The sequence below is a fragment of the Solanum verrucosum genome, unplaced genomic scaffold (genome assembly GCF_900185275.1).
Source record: "Solanum verrucosum unplaced genomic scaffold, falcon-dt-bn FXZP01000199.1, whole genome shotgun sequence".
Taxonomy (NCBI): Eukaryota; Viridiplantae; Streptophyta; class Magnoliopsida; order Solanales; family Solanaceae; genus Solanum; species Solanum verrucosum.
This window is the reverse complement of record NW_026020049.1, coordinates 364,377-377,192: the sequence shown is the minus strand read 5'-3', so window position 1 is coordinate 377,192 and position 12,816 is coordinate 364,377. Positions and strand designations below refer to the sequence as shown.

Genomic DNA, 12,816 nt, shown 5'->3' with positions numbered 1-12,816 from the left:
TAAATTAGTTGTCTTTCAATTTAACTTATAGGACTTTGTATGAATGACTTGAGAATTTCTTTTATCCTTTCATAGTTGTTAAACGAGGTTCTTTACTCCATGTTTACGAGTTTGAATTAATTGTATGATTCAAAACTTGACTATGGATAAAGTTTCAAGTTAGGTTTATTTTTGAGATTTTACAAGTTTCAAAAGATTTTTACTTAAGTTTCAAATAAGATTTTTTAAGCAACCCTTTTTCATATAAAATTAGCCAAATTTTTAAATCCATCGGTCAACCGTGTGTTAGCGGATTCTCTAAGATGCCTAAACCCTTCCTTAGAGAATTATTTGAATCCTTACCCGACTCTGGTTTATTCAAATGTTTTTCTTTTAAAATTATCCTTTTAAAATGGTTTTCTTAATTTTTCCTAAAAAAATTAAGTGTCGACTTCCAAATTATGATTTTTTCCAAAACTTAACAAAATTGCCACAAAGTTGCGAAATGGCTTCGAAACCTTGGTTTTCGAAATCGGGTCGTAACAGAATGACGACTTCACTGGGGATTCATCTAGGTTCTAACCAAAGGATTTTATTCTTTGGATAACTATTATTGCATTATTTGTTACTTTATGCAATTATGTGTTTAAATTTTGAATATTCACTGTCATTGCATTCATGACATTTTCTGATATATGTATAGTATATTAAAGAACAGTTTTTGTATAATCGCAGCTGGACTTTTTACACTTAACCCTTTTTCGAAAGGATCAAAAATTCATTGGTACGTCATGCGTCCAATGGTTGTTGTGAGTTCCAGCCTAAGTTGTCCACTTGGGTTCCCGATCTTTCAAAAAACCACTCTTAGTCAACTAGCGTAGAGCGAAACCAAAACCTTATTTTAGGTGCATTAACCTAAGATGGCCCAATACCCAAGGTGTATTGGCCCCATTAGAAGTCCACCTTGTGTCTAGTTAACCTTCGGTCAATATAAGACGATCATTCAACTATATGTTAAATTTGAAGGATATGTATGTCGATTTGTGCGTACCATTTCCCTTTGGGTTGGGTTTTTATTTACATAGGTAGTTTCTTTGTTGAAGTCAAAGGAAGATCATCCTCATCCGGAAGAAATTCAAAAGTACCAAGAAGTTTGGGAATGAAGATTTCATATGGAAGCATAGTTTAGTTTACCATTGTACCCCTGCGTGGGACTGATATTGATTTTCCTCTCCTCTAATATGTATCGCCATTCGTTTATTTCATAAGGTTTGTATAATTATTTTTGGGGCAATGGAATGTTTCACAAACGATATACGTATCCTTCAATCGTTAGGCCTACCTTTGGCTAAAAAAGGTCACATGCAAATTAGGAGGCGTTATATTTTGTTTGTGTGTTAAACATTGCAAATTTTGTTTCATTTATGCTTGCTTGGCTTATGTGTTCTATACATATATTTTGCTTCAAACATTGTTGGTCCATTATTCTATTCCAAAATTTTAGAACGTCATTAGCCATATAAACTCAAAATTTCAAGCCTTCCAAAATCTCTTTGACTCCATTATCAAAATACGTTCAAAATCACTCATGTTTTAGGTTCAATAGAGCTTTTAAAAAATATATATATTATTAGGTCATCATTCAAATTCACGTTAACCCCGTTGTTTCTTGAAAAATATATTTTACACCTACCTAGCCGGCGTTATTAAATATTCCGTCAGTTTCATGTCAATTTAGAGACGTCTTCATTCTCAAAAGGGATTTCCAATTGAACCTTCCAAAAGGCACATTTGAATCTTCACCCAAATCACGTAGTTTGCTTTGGTCAAACTCCTCTCTTTCGTTAAAATTTTAGTTCACAAAATAATCAAGTTTTTCCATTTGCTCACCCTTTTAGAGTCTTTTGTTCTTCGAATTTTGGACTAATTTGTTTAGAGCAAAACAAATATTATTTGTTTTTCATGTTATTTTGGTTGATTATTATGATTAATCGACTAACTCTCTTATTTTTGAGTTGTTTTTAACAGAAGAGACTGATTTGTGTTGGTAATCAAACTTGCTCACCTCACCAAACTACCCGCTGGCAGAACATCCATATTTTACACGGTCTAAGGTCAAGGAAATTTCTACAGACTCTTCATTTCTTACTTGGACTACTAAGAGGACTCGGTCAAAAATGGATCCCACTATCAACATGGTTTCTTCGTCCGAAATGATCCCCACTCCATCTGTCGCGGCCAATCCTAGTGCCTCAGTAGCAACAGAATTGCCCATGGAAGTCATCGCTCGTCTAGAGCAACAAATTGGTGAACTGAACCTTCTGGTAACACATACCAAGCTGCTTTTCAGAACTTACCACCTGATGCTCGCCAAAAAGGGCCCATGCCACCTTTGTTTCCAACTTCAAGTGAGCTCAATCAAGGAGATCATTTTACCACATTTTAGCGAACCCAAAGTGCTCCCCTCCCTCATTTAACTCAGGATACTCCTCTTGTGTACACATTTGCTCCTCCAAAAGCTCCAACAGTAACACATCATGCTCCGCCAGTGTACACTTATGTCACTGCTCCACTTGTTACCAAGGCTCAGGAGTTTCACCGCCAAGATGTTAATCACTATGTTGAAATTGAAAATGATGCAATATCAATTGATGTTGAAATGATGAATAAGAAGATGAAAAGCTTAGAAGATGCTATGAGAGGTCTTCGTGGGTTCGATAGTAGCCAGAGTGTGAGATATGAAGAGTTGTGCACATTCCATGAGGTAAAGCTTCCACCCGGTTACAAAATTCCGAAGTTTGAAAAGTTCAGTGGATCTGGAAACCCTTTCTTTCACTTAAAAATTTACTGCGAAAAGTTGATTGGCGTTGGAAACAACGAGGGGATAAAAATCAAGTTATTCGATCAAAGTCTGACTGGAAAAGCCTTGGAGTGGTACTCAAAGCAAGATGTGACTAAATGGCGTACTTGGGATGATCAGCGAATGCTTTGGGGATCACTATAAGTTTCATGTTGAAATTACTCCTGATAGGATCTCTATTACCAAGCTAAAACCAAAGTCGACTGAATGCTTTCAAGAATATGTCATTCATTAGAGGGAAGAAGCTACTAGGGTGCACCCACCCATAGAGGAATTAGAAATGATCACCTACTTCATTCAAGCTCAAGACTCAGAATATTATGAGCGAATAGTGACAATGGGTGGAAAGACATTTACTGAAGTTATTAAGGCTGGAGAAATGATTGAAGACGGTCTCAAGACTGGCCGAATAACGAGTTACACCTCATCTCAGTTTGCTAACAGGGCCTATCAAACTGGTTCTTTTGGAAAGAAAAAGGACAAAGAGGTTATGATGTTAACAACCCGAGGAGCTACCTCATATAACCGTCAACCACCTCCAGGCTATCTTGGTTCACAATACTATGTTTGCAACAATCAAGCAACATTTCGTCCTCCACGACCAATGCAAAATCATCGAAACAATGCACCTCGTCCCGATTTTGAGAAAAAACCTCCCCGAGTCTTCACTCCATTGTGTGAGACACAGTCTCAACTTTTCGAGAGATTGAAAGAGGAAGGAATACTTCATCAAGTGGAAACCAAGACTATGAATACTTCAGTCGAGTGATATGACCCAAACAAGTGGTGTGCTTATCACTCAGGAGTTGTTGGACATGATACAGAGAAATGTATCACCCTCAAACACAAAATTCAAGATCTGATAGACAACGAGGTGGTAAAACTTTCTCAAGCTCCACCGAATGTGAACACCAATCCACTACCCAAGCATAAGGAATAGTTATTGGCATAACTAGTTGAAAGAAGAAGCAAGTTTCCTGAGAGTCGCACTTTTGGCATCTTTTAGTCTTATATTTGGAGTTTGTTGTTTCATTTCCATGTAATCGCATTTTTATCGCTTTGTTTCCTTTGTTGTCGTTTGTTGGGATTTTATTTATAAGCATCTTTCATTTGTAATGAACTACGTCTGACCTGAATTCTCAAGAATGAGATACATAGGCGGCCTATGTCGGCTTCGGTCACCCCTTTATCCCGGTTTAATGTTTTCTTGTACTTGAACTACGTTCGACCTAAATTCTCAAGAATGAGATACGTAGGCGGCCTTCACTAGCTTCGATCGCATTATCAAAAATATTTTAATTTCTCTTTATGTTGGAACTACGTTTGACCTGATTTCTGCTCAACGTGATACGTAGGCGCCACACTGGTTCGGTCATATTCCTCGTAAGATTTTCATTTCCCTTTATAATGAAAAGTGGGGCAGAATTTTGAGAGGATCTCAAAATTCGTTGGAAGAGGAATTTTTCCAACAAGTCAGAATCAAGGATCACTTAAGAGTTACAACTGGGGCAGAATTTTTGAGATTCACTCAAAAATTCAACTAAAAAAAGTTACAGAAAGTTCAAAAGCTATATTATGTCTTAAACTGGGGCAGAATTTTTGAGGAGGTCTTCAAAAATTCTATTAAGCGACATTTCAAGATCAAACAAACTTGTAATCCAGAAGGCAAAGGAGCACCAGGATGGCAAGGCAAAGCCAACATGAATCAGTCTCTCAAAACTAAGAATTTTTCTTTGGATGCAGGAACTACAAAATTACAAGGCATCATTGGACCCACAATGGCCTCATCATAACTCAGATGATTTCTACTCTTACTCATCTTTTTAAATTTTTTCTTTCAATTTATTGCACTTACACATTCTCAATTTTACAGATGGAATAGTTTGGCACAATGGCGAAGACCATAAGACGCTATCCATATCAATTTAAGCTGAACAGCTTCATTTGAAAACTTATCTTTTACTTTGTTAATTTTATTTTGCTGCTAATTACATCTGAACTCTGCAGGCGTCATTAGAATTGGAGTCAAAATTTCAAAAGGTCGTTTCAATTCTTTTTAAAGGATCAAGCCAGACGGTCACTAGACAAAGGACACGGACGACAAATTTTTAATGACGACCGGAGATATTACCAACTTCACAAACTACAAGAAGCTAATTAGATTACTCTGTCACAACCTTATTCTCTATTTTCGAGTGTCACTTCCTTCAACGTGACATGTTAAATTATTATTAGAGCGTCACTTCCTTCAACGTGACACATTAAATTATTATTGGAGTGTCACTTCCTTCAACGTGACACATTAAATTATTATTGGAGTGTCACTTCCTTCAATGTGACATGTTAAATTATTATGGGAGTGTCACATCCTTCAACGTGACATGTTAAATTATTATTGGAGCGTCACTTCCTTCAACGTGACACATTAAATTATTATTGGAGCGTCACTTCCTTCAACGTGACACATTAAATTATTGGAGCGTCACTTCCTTCAACGTGACACGTTAAATTATTATTGGAGTGTCACTTCCTCCAACGTGACACATTAAATTATTATTGGAGCGTTACTTCCTTCAATGTTACACGTTAAATTATTGGAGCGTCACTTCCTTCAACGTGACATGTTAAAATATTATGGGAGTGTCACATCCTTCAACGTGACATGTTAAATTATTATTGGAGCGTCACTTCCTTCAACGTGACACATTAAATTATTATTGGAGCGTCACTTCCTTCAACGTGACACGTTAAATTATTGGAGCGTCACTTCCTTCAACGTGACACGTTAAATTATTATTGGAGCGTCACATCCTTCAACGTGACATGTTAAATTATTATTGGATCATCACTTCCTTCAACGTGACACGTTAAGTTATTATTAGAGCGTCACTTCCTTTAACGTGACACATTAAATTATTATTGGAGCGTCACATCCTTCAACGTGACATGTTAAATTATTATTGGAGCATCACTTCCTTCAACGCGACACGTTAAATTATTATTAGAGCGTCACTTCCTTCAATGTGACATGTTAAAACACTTTGGATCACCACTTTCTTCGTGAGCAGTACACTTGAAATTGGATCGTCATCTCCTTCAGTATAACATATTAAACCAGGTTTGCCCAAATTATATTTGTATTTATATCACATTTTCTACTGACAATTTTCTCCAGATTTTGAAACACACGAAGTGCACTACGTCAAAATAGGACGCAGCACAACGTGAAATTTTTCTTAGCAGCGAACTGGGATATAGTCCAAAGAGGAATATCAACTCTTAGGAGGCGAGTCGAGGAGTGACTTCCACCACAGTCAAACCACATCCCTATCCTAAGGCGTGTGGGTATTTATTGGGACTTAAATAGTCTCAGTTTCGCCTTCAGTGAAATTTTCAACTCTCACGAGAGGCAAATTTTCAAATTTGAGTGAAAATACACCTAGAACTTTGGAAATTATGTCTATGTAAGTTCTTCTCTATGGGTGTGAAGGGCCCCACATTCATAGTAGAGATGTTTGCAAGCCTCTTTTCCACGCTCAATTAATTTGTCACTCATTCTTAAGCTAAAGGTTATTTCCGCATAAGGGATTTCCTTTTCAACCGATTGAGTCAAACTACAAGCAGTCTGATTCCCAAAGTTTAGGGATATGTAGGCGGACTTAATGTTAAAAACTCGATTGTACTCCGACAATCCTGTCATCATTCCGTCCTCAAGCTTTTCTGTCTCTCCATACTTCGACACCAAAATAGCTTTTAATACTTTCAAAATTGTGTGTTGAATCAAGCATCTTTCGAACTACTAGTGGCCTGAGTTCTCAAGTAACCTGAGATAAGTAGGAAACCCAATACCAGGGTTCGACCATAATTCCTCAAAAATCCTTACTGTTCGTCGTTCCGAAAAGATGTATTAGTGGTCGGACAAAATTGGATTCGTCAATTTCATTTGCCTCGAATCTCTTTCATCCATCCCAGTCAAACGAGGGGCAGTTGTTGACACCCAATTTGACCCTCCACAATTTAGTTAATTTTCAAGCTTCTCAAATTTCAAACAATTTGAAATAATTATTTTCGTAAATCAAAATACATTAAAAAATTATTTTCAAGGAACTTTTTTCCATTTTTCATATAGATTATATATTACTTAAAATATAGAGATTTATATAATTTTCAATTTGAATAAACATATAGAAGGTCGGTTTTACTAAAAATGGGTTTCTAATTAAATATGCATTTTATTTCCTTAAAAATGATTAATTCACATATTAGTTTTTGCGTTAAAATAATTGTTTTATGTTGCAAGAGTTGAGAAGCTTAGTGTTTATTTAAATACGTAATTTACTTTTGCTTTCAATTTATTTAAGATATGGTAAGAGGACCAGTTCCTTAACCCATTTATTTTTCCCCAGCTTTTTAATCCAATCTTTGGCCCCAAAAAGCTTTAAACCGGCCCACACCCTTTATTCCACTATTTTCCTAAACCCTTTAACCTCACCCAAGCACACACTCTTTTTGTTTCCCAAAAAGAACACACAGAACTCCCCTACGCGCCCCCCCATCCCACCTTTTTCATCTTCTTCTTCAGCGAAAGCAACCAAACGAACCCAACTTTAAATCCTAAGATTCACCGCCTCAATTTTCCTCTTTTCTCCTTCAATTCATACTCTCCGCGTGCATAGCACGAGCTCGGAGACGCCTCAAGCTTCCAACATTGCTTTCCTCAACGGTAATACCCTTTTAATTTTCGATTTTCCTTTTCCAATTTCGTTCAAAATGGTACGAATTCGTACACTAACTAGTTGGCAATCCTTATCTGTTAAGGGATCTTGAAAATTCTCAAAATCCCACATCTAACATCTTTCCAAATTTAGTGAGATTTTAGGTCCTATAAATACCCCTCCTCCCTCTTACAGTTCAAGGGAGGGTTTTGGAGGCGAAGAAAAGAGCTCCCCACTAAGTTTTTTTGGGAGCTCCTATTTTCGTCACTGAAATTCGATTGATTTGCGGCTATTTAGAGTCGGGGTGGTGGTGGAGTTCGTCACGTCCAGAATCCAGTTCCAGTCGCTATCCAGAACTAGGTAACTCTTTCCTTTCCTTTTCTGTTTAGTTTAATTTTAGTCTATGTTGTCGTGTTATGTGTTAGAGCCGATTTAAGGCTAGTATGTTGCCTAATATTTATATGTTGATGAATACTTCTTGTTGAATGCCTAAGTATTGGTGATTTTACAAGTATGTTAGCAATGTTTCTTTTATTCCCTGTGGGTTGTTTGAGTTTTCAATCCTAGTTTCTGGAGAGAGTTGCTGTTTGTTTTTTTTTTCCAGATTTTTCTTTTAGTAAAATGTAAAATCCTGTTTTGATTTAATAGCACATTTTGCTTGGTTGATTCTGTATCGCATCTGGTGATTGAAAACAACCTAAAAAAATGCCTTACCCTTGCTAACTCGACTGAATAGTTACTCCTCTATTGTTTCCTTAAGAAACTATCTCTTGCTCCATAAAATGGTTAAAAATGTTAATACTTGGTTTAGTTTCTATCATTTTAGTCTCTGTGAAATAGGGGTTTATTTATAAGTTTATAAATTCTGATGTCTCAAATTTATCGTTCAAGATTGTTTTGTATCGCGTTTTTATCAGATTTCTTAAGTCATATATGATTAAAATGTTGCTGTGACTTATTCGAGTTTAGTTGTTGTTTATATTATGAACTTGTTTCTTTAGTTTAGTATGACACTTTTGATACTCTATTCAGTTCGTTTGTGGTCCAAGGGATTGAGCAATTGTATGTCCTATGTAGATTCATTTGAGTGCACTCAGTCTCAATTCTACTTTTACCTATGCTCCTTAAAGTAGACCCCTACTTTCTTCGTTTTAAATCCAGTTCCCTTTTTTCACAATGTGGGTATCTTGCTTGCTTCTTATTTAAGGATTTTATTTGTTCGAAAACCATGAGTTAATCCTAGGTTTAGTTGAGCTCTAGATGAAGTTGAATTTAAATTCATCTTCTCTTTGGTTGCTCCTAAATCCTTTAGATCCTCATGTCACTCCTTGAGCTATAGATCCTAAATTGTGTACATTTGCTTGGCTTGGAATTCATCCTATTTGCTGATTTTTAGTTTAAATATTGGATGTCATATATGTGTTGTTCTATTTGGAAGCTCATATGTCATGTGTTGCTTTACTAGTCGTGATCTTTTGTTGATTTGCTCAATTTCTGAAATGGTAGAGCATGTTAGCCTTACAATGATTTCTTCCAAGTACAGTTTTGAAGTTCTGTTATGCTTAGTTTACCTCGAGTTAGAATGAATAAATTATGCATCTAAGTGATATAATATATGTTAGTACTTTGTTAATTTAGCTCATTGTTTAATCTTTGTTAAAATCAATCGAAGTGTGGTAATTTTGTGAGTTAGAGATGAGTAATTTATAGCTAGCAATGTGCAGATTGAAACTTGAATCTATGAGCTTGTTAATTAGACTTAAGGCTATAAAATCAAGTATTTTATTTTTCTCTTTTTAGCATTTTCTCCTATCTTTGTGTTTTGCTCTTATTAGTTTTAATTTTTGAGCTACACTAGATAAAGATAATATGTTGTCTGCTTGTTTTAATTTTAGTTTTGCATGTTTCAATGTAGACTACAATACTATAATCTTGTTTAAGTTCACATACAACTTCTCTGCATGTATAATTTATTTCTAAGTTCCTTCACTCAAAATAGGTTTGTTTGTCTTGTGTCTTGCTTAAGAAAGTTGATATGTTACTTAGTATTGAATGCTTTGGTTTTATGTTCTCTGTAATGATCCCTTATTTTTTCGCCTATAGATGACTTGTTTATTGACTTAGTTTTTCCTTCTTTTAAAAAAAAAAAGGAAATCTGTCCAGTTTACCATACTACTTAAGTTCTGAAAGCTGTGACTAAATAATGATCATGTGTTTCTGGTTTGGTTAGTTTGACGATAATTTTAATTCATCATGTTTTCTTTGGAGTTCATCTATACTAGCTAATTCTTGTTCTTATTATGCATGAACACGCTTCCATTGAGTTCACTTGGACTCCCCATCTCTCGCATACTCTTCTATTTGAGTCGACCTCATCCGAGTCACGCAAGGGAATGCTAATACTATTGGGTTAAAATCCCAAGAAACTAGCAGCAGACAGCAGCCTAGAGGAGCTGAAAATTGAGTTTTTGGACTCGAAGTTCACTAAAAACAGCAGCAGCAGCCGCCTCAAAGGGCTGAAAACGAAGAGCAAAATTGGGTTAAAACCCATAAGGGATGGGACAGCAGTTCGCAACAATTTCAGCCCCCAAAATGGTCGAGTGTGGGCTGGAAATTTCAGTTATTTAATTCACTGGTTACTTTAGTTCCTCATTATTATTTTTATTGTGAATGCTAACCTTTTGTTAACTTTTTCTTTAACTTGGATGAATCCTTTTGGAGGTTCTTTATTGGCTCTTCTATTTCGTTACTTGTTTACTTTAAGTTTTTCTTTTAAATTTTCAAACTCTTTTAAGTTAGGTAATTTAAGCTTATAGAATAACTTAATTACCTTTCATGTTCTTTCATAGTTGTTGAAAAGCTTTGAATCCATGTTTATGAGTTTGAAATAACTATTTAGTTCAAATTTTTGAATAGGATAAAATTGTTAAGTTTCTTAAAAATAAATTAGTTGTCTTTCAATTTAACTTATAGAACTTTGTATGAATGACTTGAGAATTTCTTTTATCCTTTCATAGTTGTTAAACGAGGTTCTTTACTCCATGTTTACGAGTTTGAATTAATTGTATGATTCAAAACTTGACTATGGATAAAGTTTCAAGTTAGGTTTATTTTTGAGATTTTACAAGTTTCAAAAGATTTTTACTTAAGTTTCAAATAAGATTTTTTAAGCAACCCTTTTTTATATAAAATTAGCCAAATTTTTAAATCCATCGGTCAACCGTGTGTTAGCGGATTCTCTAAGATGCCTAAACCCTTCCTTAGAGAATTATTTGAACCCTTACCCGACTCTGGTTTATTCAAATGTTTTTCTTTTAAAAAATTATCCTTTTAAAATGGTTTTCTTAATTTTTCCTAAAAAAATTAAGTGGCGACTTCCAAATTATGATTTTTTCCAAAACTTAACAAAATTGCCACAAAGTTGCGAAATGGCTTCGAAACCTTAGTTTTCGAAATCGGGTCGTAACAGGTATGATCAATGAAGGATCGCCCATACACTTTTCCAATATGGAGATGTGGAACACCGGATGGACTGTTGCTAACTCTTGTGGTAGCTCTAACTCATAAGCTACCTTTCCAACCCTTTTTGAAATCCGGTCAGGACTAATATACCGGGGGATAAGTTTCCCCTTCTTACCAAATCTCATTAAACCCTTCATGGGTGAAACTTTCAAGTAACTTAATCATCTACTTGAATCACTTTCACTTTCTCCATAGCTTGATGAACTAAGTCTGGTCCTATCAACCCAGCGTCACGAACTTCAAACCATCCAATAGGAGATATGCATCTTCTACCATAAAGAGCTTCATAAAGAGCTATCTGGATGCTAGAATGGCAACTATTGTTGTAAGAAACTCAATGAGAGGTAGTTGACCATCCCAATTACCCTTGAAATCGATCACACAATCCACCTTGATACCTCAAAACACTATATCCCCCTTGTTCAAAAGCCATCACTTTTTGCTTATGAACACTTGCCTTTAATTCAGGCAATAAGGGATCTTGGTCTTGATTATCTTTTACTTCTGACACTAATGATGATTCAGCCCCATTCATTACCTGTAACATCTCACAAATTGAAATAACTAGTAAAAAGTCAAGAATTGGAAATAGTGATTTTAGGAAATGATGGAAATCTGGAAATTTGTTCAAGTAAGTTAAGGATGAGGTTTGGGCAACTTCAAACAACCATAACTCCTAGCTCAGAATGAGTTAGGCATGTTTGTAAATATCGTAGGAAAGATCTTGGAATAATCTTTCTAGTGCCTCTGAGTTTGCGCGATTCTGAGTTCGTATGAGTGAGATATGCTTATTTGAAGTTGGGTTGTGCAATTAAGGAAAGTCTAAACCGGATTTTGAAAGGGTAGTTTAGTCTTTTACTTACCCAACTAATTAAATCCATTTTTAGTAAAATATTTGGGGTCTAGACTGAGTTAGTTCAGTTTACACACTTAAGAAATACGCTAGGGCTTTGAGAGAAGAGAAAATAAGAGAAAGGAGAAGAGGAAGAGCAAGATTCATCGCTTTGTAAGGAATTGATTTTGAGGTTCTTCAAGGATTTGATCCTATAAGATATGTGAGGCTTTCATAACGTTGGGTTTGTTCCCCACGTGTCAAACATTTTTAATTCAGTGTGAATTCGTCCTAAAAGAGTTTGAAAGTTGATGTTCTTGATTGATATTCTTGAATTTGATATCGTTCTTGAATTGGGCTGAATTGAGATGTTTCTGAGATCTTTACTTCGAGTTTTAGAGTTGCTTTGAGTTAGGTTCTTGGGTACATATGCTGGGTATCAGAATCTAAAAATAATTTGAGAAAAATAGTCGAGTTTAGGTGAATTGGAGTTGGAAAATGAAGAAGGGAAAAGTCGAGCGGGTTTTGGCACGCATGTCTGCATCGCAGACTTGCTCCCCCAGTGAACAAAAACCAGCTCCGCGTCGCGGTTGGGAAGCGGAGTCCTCTGTCTCAAAATTAATTTTTGCAATCAAATATTTAAATGAAACTCCGCATCACGGACTTGTTCCAAGATGTTGATTTCTTGATCTTTTCTCATGTTTAGCTATCTACAAACACTCCTAAACATCATGAGATCTTTCCTATCACAAATCACAATCCTTGAATCGATAATTCAATTCAAGGAAAGTTAAGAGTCAAGTCAAGTGAACTTAAGAGTCAAGTTAAGAGAAGCTTATAAAGTTTTCAAAAGTCTTTCACAAACGTTTTAACTTTGTTTTAAGACTTAAGTTTCAAGTTAAGCAAAG

At 35.6% G+C, this 12,816-nt stretch overlaps 1 protein-coding gene across 1 annotated transcript; it reads left to right on the top strand.

Moving 5' to 3' along the window:
- Positions 1 to 2,156: 2,156 nt before the first annotated feature.
- Positions 2,157 to 2,983, top strand: LOC125823103 (uncharacterized). The gene is made up of 2 exons (XM_049502525.1): positions 2,157 to 2,303; positions 2,462 to 2,983. Exons 1-2 carry the CDS (start codon positions 2,157 to 2,159, stop codon positions 2,981 to 2,983), a joined length of 669 nt encoding a protein of 222 aa, XP_049358482.1.
- The last annotated feature ends 9,833 nt before the right edge of the window (positions 2,984 to 12,816 follow it).

Bases quoted from the DNA above. Each gene is read 5' to 3' on its own strand.
- LOC125823103 (XM_049502525.1), top strand. From the start codon at position 2,157: ATGGATCCCACTATCAACATGGTTTCTTCGTCCGAAATGATCCCCACT. The intron at 2,304-2,461 runs GTAACACATACC...CATTTAACTCAG, and splicing joins TTGGTGAACTGAACCTTCTG to GATACTCCTCTTGTGTACAC.